Source organism: Sinocyclocheilus anshuiensis, unplaced genomic scaffold (assembly GCF_001515605.1).
Source record: "Sinocyclocheilus anshuiensis isolate Anshui unplaced genomic scaffold, SAMN03320099.WGS_v1.1 scaffold222, whole genome shotgun sequence".
Taxonomy (NCBI): Eukaryota; Metazoa; Chordata; class Actinopteri; order Cypriniformes; family Cyprinidae; genus Sinocyclocheilus; species Sinocyclocheilus anshuiensis.
Window position 1 is genome coordinate 1223387 of NW_015542408.1, and position 20941 is coordinate 1244327.

General features: G+C 36.7%; 1 protein-coding gene across 1 annotated transcript in view; it reads left to right on the top strand.

Moving 5' to 3' along the window:
• LOC107693144 (disheveled-associated activator of morphogenesis 1-like) overlaps window positions 1–20941 on the top strand; it is a 67873-nt gene that overhangs the window by 40467 nt on the left and 6465 nt on the right. The window contains exons 3-24 of the mRNA XM_016492417.1: window positions 215–304; window positions 3591–3662; window positions 4066–4160; window positions 5033–5366; window positions 5596–5706; window positions 5793–5896; window positions 5987–6053; window positions 6135–6252; window positions 8188–8326; window positions 9198–9256; window positions 9439–9626; window positions 10148–10405; window positions 10624–10731; window positions 10966–10992; window positions 12205–12302; window positions 13182–13266; window positions 14109–14215; window positions 16082–16170; window positions 16289–16457; window positions 16544–16651; window positions 19014–19074; window positions 19360–19491. Of these exons, the coding sequence (XP_016347903.1) occupies window positions 215–304; window positions 3591–3662; window positions 4066–4160; window positions 5033–5366; window positions 5596–5706; window positions 5793–5896; window positions 5987–6053; window positions 6135–6252; window positions 8188–8326; window positions 9198–9256; window positions 9439–9626; window positions 10148–10405; window positions 10624–10731; window positions 10966–10992; window positions 12205–12302; window positions 13182–13266; window positions 14109–14215; window positions 16082–16170; window positions 16289–16457; window positions 16544–16651; window positions 19014–19074; window positions 19360–19491 (2619 nt within the window). The remainder of the gene's footprint in view (window positions 1–214; window positions 305–3590; window positions 3663–4065; window positions 4161–5032; window positions 5367–5595; window positions 5707–5792; window positions 5897–5986; window positions 6054–6134; window positions 6253–8187; window positions 8327–9197; window positions 9257–9438; window positions 9627–10147; window positions 10406–10623; window positions 10732–10965; window positions 10993–12204; window positions 12303–13181; window positions 13267–14108; window positions 14216–16081; window positions 16171–16288; window positions 16458–16543; window positions 16652–19013; window positions 19075–19359; window positions 19492–20941) is intronic.

The following is a 20941-nucleotide window of genomic DNA, read 5'->3' on the forward strand; positions in this document are numbered from 1 at the left end:
ATTATATTATATTATATTATATTATATTATATTATATTCATGTTAGTATTTATATTGTATTTGTATTATATTCCAAATAAGCAACCTAAAGTGTAAATTCTAGTCATTTAACCGTATTAGAATGTGACAAATTACAACTATTTTGGTGTTGGAGTTAATTGGATTTGAAATGACAAAGTATGCATTATTTTAAAACCTCTCATCTCCTTCTCAGGATGAGCTGGATCTCACAGAAAAACATAGAGAGGCCATGTTTGCCCTTCCTGCCGAGAAGAAATGGCAAATCTACTGTAGCAAGAAAAAGGTAAGTAATTGACACTAGATGGGGCTGGGCAGGGACTCCCATCACAGATGCCTTTTCCATTTTCTGAAAGACCTGAACGTATAGCCTGGCATTGACCATGCATAGCAGTTTCCTAAAACAACTCCGTTTCCTGCGGAGATATTTCATCTGGCTTGACCGTGGAGTTTGAAACTGAACAGCTAAATGTATGAACAGTCGTACTGTACATCCAAAAAAGGACCTAATGTAAACGCTGCTGCTCTAGCACAGGCTTGGCGTTGGGACAGAGAAGTGGTGTTGAGTGTAAGGGTTTATTTTAACAGTCCGTGTGATTTGGGTCTGAGGAGTGAGAGGTAACAGAACCCAGGCTGCCCTGACACTCTGTAAACTCTCGTTTATAGGAGGCATTTATGCCAGTGGAACTAAAGAGCAAACCACACAGCAGTGGTCTGAGGTTTCTCTACAGCTGCTGGAGTGTATGACCAGTTACCTGGTCACGACCCACCAGGGGAGCGCTCTTCAGCTGCTGACCTATTGTCCTCTAAAACACTTAAAAAATAATACTGTCAATCATTATGATGTTAGGAATGAACTTTATTCTCATTCATATATTAAAGCAAACATTTATGTTGATGTTCTGTGTGATGGATCAAGGCTTTGTAAGCTTATACACTGGTAGAGATGGAATTTCAGTTCAAATTTTTATAGCTTATGTCTGGCTTAAAGGGATAGTTCACATCAAAAATGTAATATTATGGCACCATTTACTCACCCTCATGTCCCTCCAAACCTGTATGATTTTGGTTCTTCCATGGAGCACAAAATAAGATATAAAAAAATAAATAGTATTTTTAGTCATAGAGTGAAAGTCAGTGGGATTCAGATTTCAAAATGTGTTCTTTTGTGTTCCCTAGAAAAAATACAGACAGACTCATCAGATTTGAAGTCTTGTTAGGCTACGTTCACACTGCAGGCAAATGTGGCACAAATCCGATTTTTTTTGCTCACACGTGACTCGGATCTGTTTTTGTCATGACAGTGTGAACAGCACAAACTGCATGGAATCTGACTGAATGACTTTTTTTTTTACTCGCAATTAAGTGTATATCTCACAATTCAAACTTTTTTCTCAGATTAGAGTTTCTCACAATTTTGAGTTTACAACTTACTTAACATACAATTGTGAGTGTATAATTCAAAATTGTGAGATATAAACTCACAAATCAGAGAGAAAAAAAAAGAATTGCAAGATGTTAACTCAAGTTTATAACTTTAAATTGTGAGTTATAAATTCAAAGTTCTGAGAAGAAAAGTCCTAATTTTGTGAGATGTGTTTTGTGAAAGAAAAGAAAGTCAGATTTGTGAGATAAAAAGTGGCAATTACCTTTTTTATTTTTTATTCCATGGTGGAAACAAACTTCCATATCTTTCACTGTATTTTATTTTATTTTATTTATTTATTTTACACCCAACCTGTCTCAGAAAAATGAGTATGCTACATTATCCCAACTCCATAAAACACTGAATGCAGCGTGTCAGCCAACTACACCTGTAAGGCCTGAATCAAATCTCCTCCCAGTGGAGTTTTGGGGTCTGAGCAACATGTGGAACCAGCATCGTGCAATATAATGAGTGCTAAAACTACCATCAAGATGTTGAGGCCAAAGTACATGTGAATGTCTGGTATGAAGTATTTGTGTTAATAATAACCATAATAAGATCTTTCTCACCCTGCGTTTTGGTTTCAAGCTATACTTTTATTAATCTCTAAACCCCTATGGTCCAAAATAGTTTAGTTAAATTGTATAATTGCAGAATGTGGTTATAAAACAATGGGTGGACTTGTTAAATAAGATTCCTGGAAGCTTATGGGCTCATGTGGTGTGTGAAACCCCCCAAAACAACCCCAATTCCCAATTCCAAACTTAGCCTGGCCAGCACAAGTCAATCTTAGCCTGAAAGAGCAAGCAGCTGCTATATTATAGACACTTGAGCATAGCACAAAACACTGTGGTATTGTTTCCCAACCCCAGGCTTTACATTAAAACCTTTAAAGAATCAGTTACTCTGGGAAAAGGCATGTTTTGGACTGAATTGTAGCCTTTTAACACTGCCAGAGCGTTTAACTCAACATTAGGAGTGGAGTAGTGCCGAAGCTCAGTGTCTTGTGTCTGTTTTCAGGTAACAAGAAGCATCTCAAGCAAGGTGTCAGCTGTGGACACTCACACACGTAAAATATATCAGTTCACAAGCGCTTTTGGACTGTTGGATGCAATTTTGTGGGAATCGCAGTGGTTAGATAAGCTATGTTCTCACACATTGTGGCTGTGGAAGTGCTTGAGAACCTGGTAGTACAAAGAGATCTGTGTTGGTGTGGAGGACAGTACAGTGACGTTTGTGTGTCAGACGCTTGCAGTTTCAAATCAGAATTCACCCAATTAACTTTCTTGTTGTGTATGATTCATCTGCCTGTTATTCTAATTAAAAAAATATGTCTTCATAATCTTTTGTAAACCCTTCTTATTTTTTAATTCCTTCTCTTCAACATCCACTCACATATCTATATGTCTATCTATCTATCTATCTATCTGTCTATCTGTCTATCTGTCTGTCTGTCTGTGGTTTTGTCTTTTTTTCATTCTATCATTCTGTCGTTCTCTATCTGTCTATCTGTCTGTCTGTCTGTGGTTTTGTCTTTTTTTCATTCTATCATTCTGTCGTTCTCTATCTATCTATCTATCTATCTATCTGTCTAGCTGTCTGTCTGTGGTTTTGTCTTTTTTTCATTCTATCATTCTGTCGTTCTCTATCTATCTATCTATCTATCTATCTATCTATCGTTCGTCGTTCTTGTCGTTCTATCATTCTGTCGTTCTCTATCTATCACTCTACAGCCCTCTACGGACACCTTGGCAATTGAATCGCCATTGGCTAGTAGCCCAGAGTAAGATTTAGTCGCATATGCGAGTGATTTACTCGCAATGTAGAGGGTTGCTCTATCTATCGTTCTATCTATCTATCGTTCTGTTGTTCTCTCTATCATTCTATCTATTTATTGCTGTATCATTCTTTGTCTATCTATCATTCCATTGTTTGTTCTTTCTAGCATTCTATCTGCCATTCTGTCTATTTACCTATCTATCCAAACATATTGTGCTGTATAATCATTGTTTTAGAATAATTAGTGTTTGCCTAACATTTTTGATTATATTTTTCATTTTTTTTTAAGGTTGAAAATTTCTATCTGTTTATATAAATGTGTGTTCATATGATTTCAGTATCCAGGCTAATCTTTAGTTTTTTATAGGAACAGGAAGAGAATAAGGGGGCGACCAGCTGGCCTGAATTCTACATCGATCAGATCAATTCTATGGCTGCTGTAAGTATGACTAACAAACTAGACAGCAAATAATGAACACTTCCCTGACCACACTCATTTCCGTCTTTGCCCTGAGGACATAAAAGTCTCTTAGTCAAGAGGGAGTCATTAAACTCACATATGTTGCCCTTAAGGAAGTTGTTGGGGATGTAGGTGTTTATCGAGTGGTAAACAACTATAAATATTTCATAGCGCAAAGGGTGCTGATGCTCAGATAATTGGTGAAGCTATAAATTCATTCACATGCTATAGCACACTTTTCCTTTTGTATTACAGCTAAAACTTTTTTTGTGGTGATTTTTTTTCCAGTTTATATGCAGTTAGATAATTTAACAAAACTCTTACCTGGCAAACTTTGGACAGTCCATTAATTATTTGCCTCCATGTTAAATATCACCACCAGAGAAAGTCCCTGCTGGCCCTAGAGAAGGAGGATGAGGAGGAGAGGAATAAGACTATAGAGAGCTTGAAAACTGCTCTCCGCACACAGCCAATGAGGTACTGCCTTACACACACACACACACACACACACACTCTATGGGTCATTCCATGACCGTATAATTCTTTTTAATTACTCTGATTAAGCACATTGCCTTACACATGGCTGTGTGCAAATGGAGCATCTCTCTTTCACTAAGTGCTTCATTAAATTGCATTAAGTGTATACAGTACTCTGTCTTTGCAGAGTATTAGATCTATTGCTCTATTCCTGTTGTGCTGAGACTGATTTGTTTATGCTCTTTGCATAGTAAAAAATTCTGATATCACACCAAAATCAGTAGGAAAAAATCGAAAAAACATTAATTTTCATTAATAGTCAATCATTTCTTTGTTTCTTCACTATTCAATTATTTTTTTCCTTTTTTCTTCTTCAGTTTTCGCACAAAATATTCAATTAACTTCTAGTGATTCTGGTGATTAGCATATTTGTATGAAAATGCTTCAGCACTACAAATGTAAAAGATTTGTCATCCCAATAGTAAAATTGAAATTTGAGATTTAAAAGAAGCTTGTACAAGAGATGTTAATTTTGCACAACTTTTGAGCATATTTTATTGAATTATTTAGATTAATTCCAAGTTTAGTAAAATAACATGTGCTTTCAAAGGCACTGTGACAGCTGCTAAAATGATTAAGAATTTGTATCGCTGTCCCACAGAGACCATTTACAGGGCTAGCGACTTAATTTTGCTTGGCCCTCCATCATGGTGGTAAAGGCCTCAGCAACTTTTCTCATGCAACCGTCTCTGAAGCTACAGCAGAAATTGCACTTAAAATTCAGGACATTGTTTAAATTTAAGTTAAACTCTTTTTAAATTTTTTTAAAGTGTTTTCATCTGCTTGGCCTAACCTTTGTGGTGCTCCTCTAGGTTTGTGACACGCTTCATAGACCTTGATGGACTGACGTGCATCTTGAACTTCCTGAAAACGATGGACTACGAGACCACCGAATCTCAGATCCATACCTCGCTGATCGGCTGCATTAAAGCCCTGATGAACAACTCTCAGGGACGTGCCCATGTGCTCGCACATTCAGAAAGTATCAACATCATCGCTCAGAGCTTGGCCACCGAGAACATCAAGACCAAAGTGGCAGTTCTAGAGATCATGGGTGCTGTTTGCTTGGTGCCCGGAGGACACAAGAAAATCCTGGAAGCCATGTTGCACTATCAGAAGTTCACCTGTGAACGGACGCGATTTCAGGTGGGTGGAAAATTCGAGACTTGGTGGGCCTCATTCTTTAAACATCAATCATTCATAAAACCAGTTGTTCATAAACTGTTCCTTTGAAGTGAATGCAACGATTTATACAGAAATTCGTTCTGCTTTTGTTTCACAAATAAGGTCATTGAGACTTATGAATGAAATATTAAGAGGTCTTTTGCCTTTGTTGTTCTCGTTCTTTCTCCCCATCTTCTCGGTTTTCACACAGACCCTTCTAAATGACTTGGACAAGAGTACGGGCCGCTACAGAGATGAGGTGAACCTCAAGACAGCAATCATGTCCTTCATCAACGCGGTCCTCAGTCAAGGAGCAGGGGAGGTAAGCGCTACTTTCTCTACATCTGCATCTCATTCGATTCAAATCATCCAAGAGTTTCTCCATGACTTCCAACGTTTCATTTGCAGACCAGTTTGGAGTTCAGAATTCATTTGCGGTATGAATTTCTAATGCTGGGTATCCAACCAGTGATTGATAAATTACGGTCCCATGAAAACTCCACGTTAGATCGGTAAGTGCTGTATTTTGAGACACATCATCCTCAAGTACTTGGCTGGGTTTTGTTGAGCTTAACCTGCAGTCGTCTTTTATTACTCTTCAGGCATTTGGACTTCTTTGAGATGCTACGAAATGAAGATGAATTAGCCCTCGCTAAGCGGTTTGAAAATGTACGCTTGCTGTCTTAATTTGCCTCTAAATACAGGCCCTTTTTTTCAATAGTAATTTCATTGTCTCTTTGTTTGGTTCAGGTTCATATAGACACTAAAAGTGCTACTCAGGTGTTTGATCTCATTCGAAAGAGGATAAACCACACAGACGCCTTCCCACACTTTATGTCCGTCTTGCAGCACTGTCTTCATATGCCTTGTGAGTGATGTCACTTCCCCTGACCCTGCCACAACAGTGTGAACAAACAGACATATCATAATATTACCACATCATAACGAGTGCCACTAAAGAATACAAAATAATACCATGGCACATAATTTTGAACATGGCCCTATAGTAAAACCATGTGTTTTGACATTTTTTTTAATGAAAACGTAATTGCTTTTAGTGAATTTTAGTCAGCATTAAATTACATTGTACATTACCATTCGAAAAGTTTGGGGTCAGTAAGATATCTTTTATTAAATTTTGTATTATTTCTTATTTTTTTTAAGGAATTTATACTTTTATTCAGCCAGAGTGCCTTAAATTGGTGACAGTAAAGACATTTATACAAAAGATTTATAGTTCAAATAAATCCTGAATAAAAAGCAGTTACCACAGTGATATTAAGCAGCAGAACTGTTTGTTTTCAGCAGTGATAAAAATAAGAAATATTTTTGAGCACCAAATCAGCATATTAGAATGATTTCTGAAGGATCATGTGACGCTAAAATTCAGCTTTGGCATCACAAGAATAAATGGCATTTTAAAATGTACTAAAATAGAAGTTAGTTATTTTATATTGTAATAATATTTCACAAGTTTTTACTGTATTTTTGATCAAATAAATGCGGCTTTGGTGAATGTAAGAGACTTCTTTCAAAAGCAATAATAAAAAAAAATTCTTACAGACCTCAAAACTTTGAATGGTAGTGTATACAGTATATATGCATTATATCAGTCACTATAATAAACATTGTGAAGTCTGCTTGGAAGTGTTGACCATCATCTCTTTACTCAGACAAAAGAAATGGAAATACTGTGCAGTACTGGCTCCTCCTCGACCGAATTGTCCAGCAGATTGTCCTGCAGAACGAGAAGGGTCATGACCCAGATGTGGCTCCCCTTGAGAACTTCGACGTGAAATGTACGCTTGCTGTCTTAATTTGCCTCTAAATACAGGCCCTTTTTTTCAATAGTAATTTCATTGTCTCTTTGTTTGGTTCAGGTTCATATAGACACTAAAAGTGCTACTCAGGTGTTTGATCTCATTCGAAAGAGGATAAACCACACGGATGCCTTCCCACACTTTATGTCCGTCTTGCAGCACTGTCTTCATATGCCTTGTGAGTGATGTCACTTCCCCTGACCCTGCCACAACAGTGTGAACAAACAGACATATCATAATATTACCACATCATAACGAGTGCCACTAAAGAATACAAAATAATACCATGGCACATAATTTTGAACATGGCCCTATAGTAAAACCATGTGTTTTGACATTTTTTTTAATGAAAACGTAATTGCTTTTAGTGAATTTTAGTCAGCATTAAATTACATTGTACATTACCATTCGAAAAGTTTGGGGTCAGTAAGATATCTTTTATTAAATTTTGTATTATTTCTTATTTTTTTTAAGGAATTTATACTTTTATTCAGCCAGAGTGCCTTAAATTGGTGACAGTAAAGACATTTATACAAAAGATTTATAGTTCAAATAAATCCTGAATAAAAAGCAGTTACCACAGTGATATTAAGCAGCAGAACTGTTTGTTTTCAGCAGTGATAAAAATAAGAAATATTTTTGAGCACCAAATCAGCATATTAGAATGATTTCTGAAGGATCATGTGACGCTAAAATTCAGCTTTGGCATCACAAGAATAAATGGCATTTTAAAATGTACTAAAATAGAAGTTAGTTATTTTATATTGTAATAATATTTCACAAGTTTTTACTGTATTTTTGATCAAATAAATGCGGCTTTGGTGAATGTAAGAGACTTCTTTCAAAAGCAATAATAAAAAAAAATTCTTACAGACCTCAAAACTTTGAATGGTAGTGTATACAGTATATATGCATTATATCAGTCACTATAATAAACATTGTGAAGTCTGCTTGGAAGTGTTGACCATCATCTCTTTACTCAGACAAAAGAAATGGAAATACTGTGCAGTACTGGCTCCTCCTCGACCGAATTGTCCAGCAGATTGTCCTGCAGAACGAGAAGGGTCATGACCCAGATGTGGCTCCCCTTGAGAACTTCGACGTGAAGAACGTAGTGCGAATGTGAGTGAGAGATACGTGTCATTACATTTAACAAAATTGTACCCTGGTGTCCTCATTTTTTCTCATTTATTAATATCCTGAGTTTTAATACTCTCCGAAATGGCCTGTCATATAATTTTTTGATTTAAGTAATTTTGCTCAGAAAAATATAATCCCAAATCCATAATCCAGACCCAAAGTCATTTTTAAGCAAGTGACCGTTCACCTGTATCTAATCACATATTAGGAAAGAGCCAGACCTCAGATTTTGTTGCTTGATGTTTATAAACAAAGACCTATTTGGATTGAACATGACAGTCACAGAACTGTGTGTACAGACTGAAAAGTTGGTGGTACAAGAGTTAAAATAAACACATCTTTGTGTCATCTTTCTGCATGGGATTAATTAGAAGTGAGACACAACTTCACTCTAGTTCAACCAGTCGAAAGCTGAGAGATGGTCTGGGACAGTTTCAGTCAAATAAAAACAAATATGCAGAATGCATATGGAAAACATTTGGTGGTTTGATCAAATGTTACAGAGCTGAAGTTTGCCTCTCATTTTAAGGGGCATCTCTGATCGCTTAATATTTCGCACCAAAGTTCCTTGGTTTCCTGCTGGTCCTACCCGACCAATATGAAGTCATCTTTGTGCTTTTTATGAATTATGAATGCCAAGTTTTGTGGTTTAGGGACACATTGAAAATGATAGTTCACCCAAAAATGAAAATTGTGATCTTTTGCTCTCTCATGTTGAAAAAACTCTGACTTTCTTGTGTGGAACACAAATTTCTCCTTTTGATTTAATGATCACAGGATTTTCATTTTTATGTGAACTATCCCTTTTACCATTCAGAAGTGCCCAATACTGTTCTCTTGTTTGATTTTACAGGTTGGTAAACGAGAACGAGGTGAAACAATGGAAAGAGCAAGCGGAAAAAATGAGAAAAGGTACATGACCCTTCTATGGGCCGAATATTGATTTAAGTGACTGTTTACCCTCAGGAGGCCTTGAATGTGTTTACATGCGCCTTCATCTGCATGGGAATCAGCGGTGACATTGCTCAAATACTGAAGCGTTTGTGCATTTTGATTTCTACTTTTTTCTTTTTTTTCTTTGGCTTGAATCGTAGAACATAATGAACTTCAGCAGAAGCTGGAGAAGAAAGAAAGGGAGTGTGATGCAAAAGCCCAAGAGAAGGAAGAAATGATGCAAACTCTCAATAAGATGAAAGAGAAGCTGGAGAAGGAAAGCAGCGAACATAAGCTTGTTAAGCAGCAAGTTGCTGACCTTTCTGCCCGGCTTCATGAGATGAGTAATGTATGTTACATACGCACAATGTGCCTCTTTCAAAACCCAGTGAATTGTTTTCTCTCTACAGCAACCTAACTGAAATGGAAACTCATAAGAGTTTGAACTGGAACGAGCACTCGACTCCTTACTCGGCTCCTAAAACCCTGCTTAAACCAGCCTACGATGGTTAGCTGGCCTGTTTTGGCTTCTAGTTAGGCTGATCTGGTGTAAAAAAGACCAGATAATCCAGCTGAACCCTATCTTGGCCAGTTTGGGAGGTCAGGCCATCTTAAACCAACTAAGACCAGAAAACCACTATAGGATGGTTTACTTTTTTTTTAAATTGGTGTGAAATAGTTGATTTCTAATTAGTTTGAATTGTCTAGTTTCTAGACTAGAGTCTGGGAACGCTTTCTCAACTGGGCCTAAAAATGCATTGTCAACAGGGTTTTAGATCAGACCGAAATGTGGTTTTGCATTGTTTTTCTTCATATTCAAAGCCTCTCAACACTTTTGCTTCACAATCCTATTGTGTCTTGAATTTTCAGAGGACAAATATCCCAGGAGGCCCCCCACTCGTCCCATTGGCCCCTGGTAGCATTCCACCTCCACCACCTGGTCTGGCTGGCATTCCTCCTCCACCACCTCCAGGTGGAGCACCGCCGCCACCACCCCCTCCACCAGGCCTGCCCGGCTTTGGTGCTCCTCCTCTCCCTGGAGGACTTCTGGGCTCCACGCTTAAGAAAAAGAACATCCCTCAGCCGTCCAATCCGCTCAAGTCTTTCAACTGGACCAAACTCAGTGAAGTGAGTACATAAAGTAAAAAGACCTACTCACACAAAGTTTGAATTGAAACAATTGATTGAAACAATCTATTAAAAAAATAATAGTTTAATACTACGACACTGCAGTGTGTGTGAAGTGTGTGTGTTTATTTATATCTTTTTTATTATTCTTATTAATTGTAATTAAACTATTTAATTATAATTAATTAATTAATTAAAAATCCATCTCTGTATTGCAGAATAAACTGGAAGGGACTGTGTGGCTGGACCTGGACGACCTCAAAGTTTTCAAACAATTGGACTTGGAGGAGATTGAGAAAACATTCTCTGCTTACCAGAGACAGCAGGTAACTCATCAGTGACATAAAGGAATGATGAGAATCCTTACACGTCTGCTCCTTTATTAAAAACGTCTCACACATTGTTCCAAATGCATTCTATGAGAAATACTGCAGTGTCAGGCAGTTTCTGTCCATCCCTCTGTATTGTATCACCCTTTTTTTCTGCATGATGTTTACTCCTGCCCTTTTATATATTTCCTGATCTAACTAACACTTTCCCGCTTCTTGCTTGCCATAAAGGACTCTCTGTTGACTATCTTTAGACAGGTAAGTGGTCTTCGGACCTGACTCTTTAGTTTGGTGATGATACTATGGTAATGCTATGCTTTTCGGACATGTAGCTACATGGTATTCTTTGAAGTACTTTGTTGTAGTGACATATGAATGGTTGAATCTTACAAATAAATTTTCTGGTCATATTTCACCCCAAAATCACCATTAAAATCATATTAAAATCATATTTGATATATTAAAATGAGTTTTTGCATTAAACTGTCTGTGCTTAAATGTCATTAAAAATGTCACAATGATAAAAAAAAATCTTAATTAGTTTTAGTTAATGTTCTATTTAGTTTAATGTTCTATTCTTTCAAAATATAATTTCTTATTTTGGTTTTGAAATGAAATATGACGTTTTCTTGCATTTTTGTGAGATTTACCCAAATACCATATATAAATATTGTAATCAGTAGGTAATTTGATATCAAAGTACCATCTATTGCATAGTACTTTTCATGTAATGTTCAGTGCATTCTTTATGCAGACAATCACCAAATTGTTGTCTTTTTGTAGCATAGCTTAAAATGCAATGAACCAAAAGACCTATTTCAGTTTATTAGCCAGCATTTCAAGATGTCTCTGTTCGTAATTAGCCAAGTTGGTTATGAGGCATGCAGTTGGTTTTGCATGCGTCTGGAGTTTATGCAACAGCGAAGGAGACCGATTTCCACCAACTAAAAAACAAATATCCCCCTGTTCTTGGACACATTCCCTTTCACCCTCTTCCTCCTCCAAATAAAACCCGACGTGCCATCGTCTAAACACGCAATTTCTTGCTGTCTGCTCCCCAGCTGGCACTAAAGAGGAAGAGATGACTGTTTTCAGCCTCTGTTGTTGTGGATGTCTGGTTGTGTCATGAGCATGTTGTCCTGTGTTTGAAAAATTACTCTGTTTGGCTTTTACTTTTGAGACAGCAGGTTTCTTGTTGTTTTCACATTCTGTGTTTTTGCTGGAGTCCAAACCTGCATTTGGTTGTTTCTAATCACTATGGTTCTGCTTTTAGACTATTATGGTGTACTGAACCATGCTACGTTTGCAAACGTTTTAGTCTCTAAGTGTCACACCTGACAAGCACTCAAACTTTTTTTACCGATTCGCACTAAAATCCTCAAGTGTGAAATCATCACTAGCTTGCTCTCTCAGTATTTTGCTCTTCATTTCAGTGTGATATTGACCTTCAATGCATTCCATTCTTTGCAGAAAGAATCAGAGGATGACACCGTCACTTCTAAAAAGGTCAGAGAATTGTCTGTCATCGATGGACGGCGTGCACAAAACTGCAACATTCTTCTTTCCAAGTGAGTCTGTAAATTAGGAACCCACAGCCACCATCTTTGACCATTTAAGATTCATTCACAGTAATAAACCTTCCTGCATGACTCACTATAGAACAATTCTTTGTTTACTTAAGCCATTTTGTTGACGGTTGACGATGTGTTTAAAACACAATTGCAGCCAAGCGTTTTATTCATAAAATGATCCTAGCCAGGATTTTTTTCTGTTGCATCACAAGTCGCCATAGCAGTGGCAATAAACAGAGATGCCTGTGATCTCTCCCATAAGCTCACTTTATGTGTTTGATTAAAATGTACAGCTGTTAATAAAGCCTGGAATTTAGCAATTTTAAACATTTACTGCACCTAGAAACATTAGTTCAGTTATTTCAGAACATTGTTTTTTGTGCATACTGTATTTATTTATTTTGGTTTATGATGTATTATTTTATTTGTTATTATTTATTTGGTTTATTAATTTATTAATTTGTTTGTTTATTTTGGTGTATTTTCTTTTATTTGTTTGGCCTCATATATTTATTTTGTTTTATTTATTTAGGAGTATTTCTATCTATCTATCTATCTATCTATCTATCTATCTATCTGTCTGTCTGTCCCTGTCTCTGTCTGTGTCTGTGTCTGTCTGTCTGTCATAAACTGGCCCTTTTCTATGAACATAGTCATGAAGGATTTTTTAATCTTTTTGCATGTGTGTGGTGTTGTTTTGTTTGTTTTTTGGTGAAGTATTAGATGCCAAAATGGTCAATCTCAAGGAAACTGTCATATCCCCCCAAATTCAAAAGAAAAACGATATGAAAATATGACCAGATTATTTCTTTGTATGGGTCACTCAAAAATGAGGAGTGCCACATGCACTGATTTGCTCAAATTTTCTTTTTGCAGGTTAAAACTCTCCAACGAGGAGATCAAGAGAGCCATACTGACCATGGATGAGCATGAAGACCTACCTAAGGATATGCTGGAGCAGGTGAGATACATCACCACATACTCCATCACTTAGCTCACACTTTAACTCATAACTCCAGGTGGCTCATGTACAAAACAAACCTGTTTTACTGCAGTGGATTGACGTCAAACATTTCAGAACTGTGATTAGCTGATACAGCATCTGCACAGGCTGCAAGTTTAATTACATAAGCCTGACAGTCCTAGCCAGCATGCAATTATTGTTTTGCAGAAGCAATTTTGGCAAGACACCATATCATCCTTGCATTTTTGTCATTCTGACTGATGGTGAAATTTGCTGTAGTTTGTAAAAATATAAAACATACCAAAGCCTTTTAATATTGTACCAGCTTTTCACGTGCCTGAGTAAAGTCAGTTGTGAAGCACATTAATGTGGCTTTTTGTAGTTTAATTAAAACCTGATCTAGCAATGTAGCTATATTGGTAATAAAATGCAGCTTTGTATACCTCGCCCTGTTTAAACTTTAAAGCAAATCACCAAATAAGAGCAGCATGTAAATGTTTGTAACATTTTCCAAATGGACTTGAAAAGCAATATAATGGCAATCAGGTTTTATAACTCCTCTGATTGCTGTTGTTTTAATCTTAACAGTATCAAACAGTTTAATCAAACACTTATTGTAGTGTGATGAGGATGTGTATTCCATTAATAGGGCCACATTGCATTCAAATCACTTAAAAGGCTCAGGATATATATATATATTTTTTTCATAATTCTCTAATTTTATTTTATGAACAAACAGGCTATTTTTGGTACTGTACCTTTAAGACTTTTCTTTCAAAATGATTTCTGATTGGTTGGCCCAATTTAGTCATTAGTATGCTTGCTTTCTTCCCCGGCAGCTGTTGAAGTTCGTGCCAGAAAAAAGTGACGTGGACCTTCTGGAGGAACACAAACATGAGTTGGAGCGGATGGCGAAGGCAGATCGCTTCCTTTATGAGATGAGCAGGTAACCATCAGTTTAGGTCATGAAAAGCCACATTGTTTGGGACATAATAAATAGAGATAACGTTCATCAGACTGGACAGAGCCATCAAAACACACAGTATCTACTAAATGGTGTTTCCGCACAAAGCTAAAGGTGGTGTAGAGGTCAGTATGTGGAAAATAAACTGTTTTACAGGATGACGTTCTTATCTTGGTCTGTTTAGTTTCATGCTATAATAATCTTTGACTTTAGTTACCAAATGTGGTTTTCTTCAGTTTGGCATAAAGCCTGAAATTGGCTGAAACAGTTCTTGAAACATGTCGTCATTTTTTGACCTCTTCATTGTGCATCGTCATTAATCTCTGTAGAATGTCAGCCCACAAGGACATAAATTTAAAAGCCACGAAGAATGGGCTCAGGATATATATATATTTTTTTTTCATAATTTATTCTCTAATTTAATTTTATGAACAAACAGGCTATTTTTGGTACTGTACCTTTAAGACTTTTCTTTCAAAATGATTTCTGATTGGTTGGCCCAATTTAGTCATTAGTATGCTTGCTTTCTTCCCCGGCAGCTGTTGAAGTTCGTGCCAGAAAAAAGTGACGTGGACCTTCTGGAGGAACACAAACATGAGTTGGAGCGGATGGCGAAGGCAGATCGCTTCCTTTATGAGATGAGCAGGTAACCATCAGTTTAGGTCATGAAAAGCCACATTGTTTGGGACATAATAAATAGAGATAACGTTCATCAGACTGGACAGAGCCATCAAAACACACAGTATCTACTAAATGGTGTTTCCGCACAAAGCTAAAGGTGGTGTAGAGGTCAGTATGTGGAAAATAAACTGTTTTACAGGATGACGTTCTTATCTTGGTCTGTTTAGTTTCATGCTATAATAATCTTTGACTTTAGTTACCAAATGTGGTTTTCTTCAGTTTGGCATAAAGCCTGAAATTGGCTGAAACAGTTCTTGAAACATGTCGTCATTTTTTGACCTCTTCATTGTGCATCGTCATTAATCTCTGTAGAATGTCAGCCCACAAGGACATAAATTTAAAAGCCACGAAGAATGGGCGGCTCCATTTATTAAAAAAAAATAAACAAGTTGTAGGTGTTATTGGACTATTTTTTATTATTATTTTAATACGGCAAACAGGACCCGTCTCTCACGAACAGGCATGCTTTAACAGAACAATGAAAAACCACAGAAGAATATTTGGCTGTTCAGATGTTTTCTAGCAATGCATTATGGGTACACCCCTTGTTAGTTTTCTTTCAGTATTTATTATTTATTCTACTTTAGTATGCTTTATATTTTATATGAAATATTATTTGATATCAACTACCAGTCAATTGTTTGGACACATTTATTTTTTATTTGGATTATTTTCCACATTTTACAATAAAAGTACAGTCGTCAAAACTAAGAAATAAGATAAATAATAATGTTATTAAATTTAGCAGGAGCAATTCAAATGTATACACTATATTTGTCAGCAAAATTCATTTCAAACATTTAAGCAGAAGCCTTTAGATCAAGAGGTTTTCTTTGGACACATTTGTACTATATTCCTCTTTATATATTTTTACTATATATAATATTTTTACTGTATTCCACATTTTACTATATTCAATTTTAATATGAAAGTCATTAAAATAATGCAAATGTTATTGTTAAATGAATCAAAACGTTAGCACTAGAAATTTTAATTTAGACCATTTGTAATTGCCACCAAAACAAATTTAATTTAAGCAGAAACCTTTAGGTTTAAGATAATAAGAAGCTTAAATTCAGCTGTATCCAAACTTTCGTCTGGAAATGTAAATGAGATATTATCATACAATTGATGGTGTTTTATTTCAATTCTGCTTTTAAACCACAGAATCGACCACTACCAGCAAAGACTGCAGTCTCTTTACTTCAAAAAGAAGTTTGCAGAAAGAATAGCAGAAGTCAAGCCGAAAATGGAAGGTAAATTCTTATACAGTTCTGTTCTCTACTAGACTTGTGTGAAATTAAGCATATACACACCTTGTAGGTTAATGCAAGGTGTAGGTGTAATATTAAAAATGCTATTTTTCTCCTTCAGCTCTCAGTAGAGCCTCTAAGGAGGTTCTTCAGAGCAAGAATCTTCGACAGATTCTGGAGGTGGTGCTGGCCTTCGGTAACTACATGAACAAAGGCCAAAGGGGCAATGCTTATGGCTTCAAAGTGTCCTCTCTCAACAAGATCGCTGACACCAAGTCCAGCATCGAAAAGTAAGACAGGGCTTCAGTTTGTGCGAGTACTGTATATTAAATGCCTACCAGCCATGCAGTTACACAAGCTGTGTGTTTCTCAATAGGAACGTCACTTTACTGCACTACCTGATTACCATTCTTGAGCAGAAGTACCCTAAAGTCAGCCTGATTCATGAGGATCTGCACAACGTGCCAGAAGCAGCCAAAGTCAAGTACGCACCTAAAATGATCAAGTCTCACTATTACACCCACTTAAGAGTTTCTGTGTCTCCGAAAAGAGTGTATGTAATCGAGAGATAATGTTATATTTGTCAGCAAATTTAATTTCAAACATTTAAGCAGAAGCCTTTAGATCAAGAGGTTTTCTTTGGACACATTTTTACTATATTCCTCTTTATATATTTTTACTATATATAATATTTTTACTGTATTCCACATTTTACTATATTCAATTTTAATATGAAAGTCATTAAAATAATGCAAATGTTATTGTTAAATGAATCAAAACGTTAGCACTAGAAATTTTAATTTAGACCATTTGTAATTGCCACCAAAACAAATTTAATTTAAGCAGAAACCTTTAGGTTTAAGATAATAAGAAGCTTAAATTCAGCTGTATCCAAACTTTCGTCTGGAAATGTAAATGAGATATTATCATACAATTGATGGTGTTTTATTTCAATTCTGCTTTTAAACCACAGAATCGACCACTACCAGCAAAGACTGCAGTCTCTTTACTTCAAAAAGAAGTTTGCAGAAAGAATAGCAGAAGTCAAGCCGAAAATGGAAGGTAAATTCTTATACAGTTCTGTTCTCTACTAGACTTGTGTGAAATTAAGCATATACACACCTTGTAGGTTAATGCAAGGTGTAGGTGTAATATTAAAAATGCTATTTTTCTCCTTCAGCTCTCAGTAGAGCCTCTAAGGAGGTTCTTCAGAGCAAGAATCTTCGACAGATTCTGGAGGTGGTGCTGGCCTTCGGTAACTACATGAACAAAGGCCAAAGGGGCAATGCTTATGGCTTCAAAGTGTCCTCTCTCAACAAGATCGCTGACACCAAGTCCAGCATCGAAAAGTAAGACAGGGCTTCAGTTTGTGCGAGTACTGTATATTAAATGCCTACCAGCCATGCAGTTACACAAGCTGTGTGTTTCTCAATAGGAACGTCACTTTACTGCACTACCTGATTACCATTCTTGAGCAGAAGTACCCTAAAGTCAGCCTGATTCATGAGGATCTGCACAACGTGCCAGAAGCAGCCAAAGTCAAGTACGCACCTAAAATGATCAAGTCTCACTATTACACCCACTTAAGAGTTTCTGTGTCTCCGAAAAGAGTGTATGTAATCGAGAGATAATGTAGGAACAACACTGGGTTTAGTATAAGTTAAGCCTAATCGACAGAACTTTGTGGCATAATGTTGATTAGCACAAAAATTTATTTCCACTTGTCCCTATAAACAAAACAAAATGTTGGCTAAAATAGTAAAGCACTTAAAATGGAAGTGAAAAGGGCCAATCTGTAAAAGTTAAAATACTCACTGTATCGACAGTACAGCAACAAGTGACAAACAATGCAATATTAGCATAATTTTAGTTTGAAAAACTCACTTACTGACCTTTTCTGTATAAAGCTGTATCCTATTTGTAGTGACAATGGAATGCCTTAAACCCAAAACCGACAGTAAAAAGATGATTTAAACCACTTCAAAGCTCAAATAATACACAGGGTTTAAGAGAAGAATTAATGTAAGTGCTTTTATAAAAATCATAGGCTTTACATTTCTGCTTCTATTCATGGGATGAGTAATTATTTTTGTGGTAATCAGTGTTATACCACAAATGCGTCAACTTGTTTTTTTTTTGTTTTTTTAAGAAATGAATACTTTTGTTCAGCAAGGGCGCATTAAATTGATCAAAAGTGTCAGTAAAGTATTTATAATGTTAGGATCCTGTAAAAAATGTGTCTCAGTTTTCACAAAAATATTGATTTTGAGAAATGTTTCTTGAGCAGCAAGTCAGCATGTTTGAATGATTTCTGAAAGATCATGTGATGCTGAAGAAATTCAGTTTTGCATCACAGGAATAAATTACAATTAAAATGTATTAAAATAAAAAGCTTATTCAGATTTTTCCCAATATCGCCGTTTCTATTTTTGTTCATATAAATATACCTCTGTGAGCATAAAATACGCCTTTAAAAAAAATTGTTTACTTAACACCCAACTTTTCAACAGAACTTTGTATTGAACCCAGGAATATTCCTTCAACAACCAGATGTTAGGCATAAGGTTAGTGCTGAGAGCCTGAACAGTTTCAGCCTATCATGTCAGCTCTCATTTTAGGGGTAGTTTATAGTTTGGGATGGGGTTAGTTGTTCCAGCACCAACAAAAGTTGTTGATCCAGGAACATGTCCTATTTGGCAAAACCATAGTCACTGTGTGAAAATACTGTTTGATGTGATTCATTCCCCAGCCATTCGAAATGAGATTAAAGGGTCTGCAAATTGTCCAGTGAAACATTATCTCTCATTATCTCTCTCTCCAACTTATTTTTCTTCCTTTTTTCCCAGCATGACTGAACTGGAGAAAGACATTAACAATCTGCGCACTGGCCTAAAAAGCGTGGAGACGGTAAGCGACATTCTCTTATTTTGTCTACAATTACAACAAGCTCTACAGCTTATGAGGTCATCCAGTGTAGCAAATGTATCTATTCATACAATAGTATCATTGGCTAAAACATTATTTATGGTTACAACACATGAAAACTAGAAAGAACTTTGAGATTTGAAGTTTGAAAGCCTTGCTAGGTTTCTAAGGTGTTTTCTTGAGTGCTTGAGATTTGAGATTCCTCTGAATTAAATGCACTTTTTCCTATTTAATATTTATTATTTAATTCTGTCTCTCTCTCAACAGGAGCTGGAGTACCAGAAGAGTCAGCCTCAGACCTACGGCGATAAGTTTGTGTCTGTTGTGAGTCAGTTCATCACTGTGGCTGGTTTCAGTTTCTCTGAGGCGGAAGACTCTCTTCAGGACGCCAAGGATTTGGTAAGAATGAAAGCGCACCACAGTTCACTGAGCTAATAGATGTTAAAGGTTTATGAGAGGTTTGAACATAGCGAGGCCTGTCACTCTATCTGGTCACTTAAATATGAGAGCTCACATAAAGTTGCTCCGCTGCAGCTTTGAAGTCGCCGTTAAGCGTCTTAAATGCCAGATTTTTTTCTCCACTCCATGCTGGCACATGTAACTCAGCCTTGTAGATGTTAAATCACTGCTTTCGCTGGAGTTTATTGGGCTTCTGTCCGTCTGTGTGGACATTGGAACCGCTGGAAACATGGACCGTAATCTTTAACTGCGATAGGCTGAAGATCAGTTTCAAAGGCAGGTTGTTTCCTCCAGTCTGATCCTGCTCATGAAGCTGCACATGGGATGGATTTGATGCTGCCGCAGTGGTTGAATATTATGTTGGGATCTAGCTGGTTTTCTAAAGGGTTGGCAAAGGTACAGATTAAGGTTTGAATTTAGTGAGAAATTAAAGATCTGTCAACCATATCTGGATACCTGTCTCATTTCATTATATTCATACACTACCATTCAGAAGTTTGTAAAAAGTTGAAAGTTTTTTTTTAATTAAGGAAATTTATATTTTTATTCAACAAGGATGCAAGTGATCAAAAGTGACATTAAAGACATTTATAATGTTACAAAAGATTTATATTTCAAATAAATTCTGTTCTTTTGAACTCTGTATCAAAGAATCCTGAAAAAAAATTTATTCGTTTCCACAAAAATATTAAGAACAACAACATTGAAAATAATTATGTTTCTTGACCAGCAAATCAGCATATTAAGCCTCGTACACACCGGGACGATTATCGTGCGCGCTTATCGCCGATGTTTTTCGACGCATCTTTTGTGTTCATACCCAAGCGATTTTCTCTGGCGTTGTTCAAACACAAATGAGACCAGCAGCTCTACATTCATCTTGCCTCGATGCATCTTCTTGGTCTACTTAGTTCCTCTTCGTCATTAGGTATCAATGTGTCAGCATCAATCAATCAGCGAAGACCGTTTTGTGCTTGAGCGCCACCAAGTCGTGTTTTACTGTAACTTCAGCAGCTCCGGGCACGTGAACAAAAGCGCCAATCTCATTGGTCAGCCAGTTTTTAACGCGGCGCGTCAAACCAAAAAAACGAGCCCGAGGCATTTAAAAAAAAATTACGCTTTTACGCCTCGCGTTTTGCGCGTCGGTGTGCACACTCACATTGGCACCCATTGTTTAGTCACGAGGCGTTAAACGTCGGCGATAATCGTCCCGGTGTGCACAAGCCTTTAGAGTGTGGTCGCATTTGCCATTGCTCTGCGTAATTTTGCTACATTATTGTATGCCCTGCCTTTCTCAATTTTTACAAAGCTCATTGTTCTGAAAAGCGAGGTGTGCTCTGTGTGCTCTGATATCCAGTGCGTTGTGATTGGCCAAATACCTCAAGTGTGT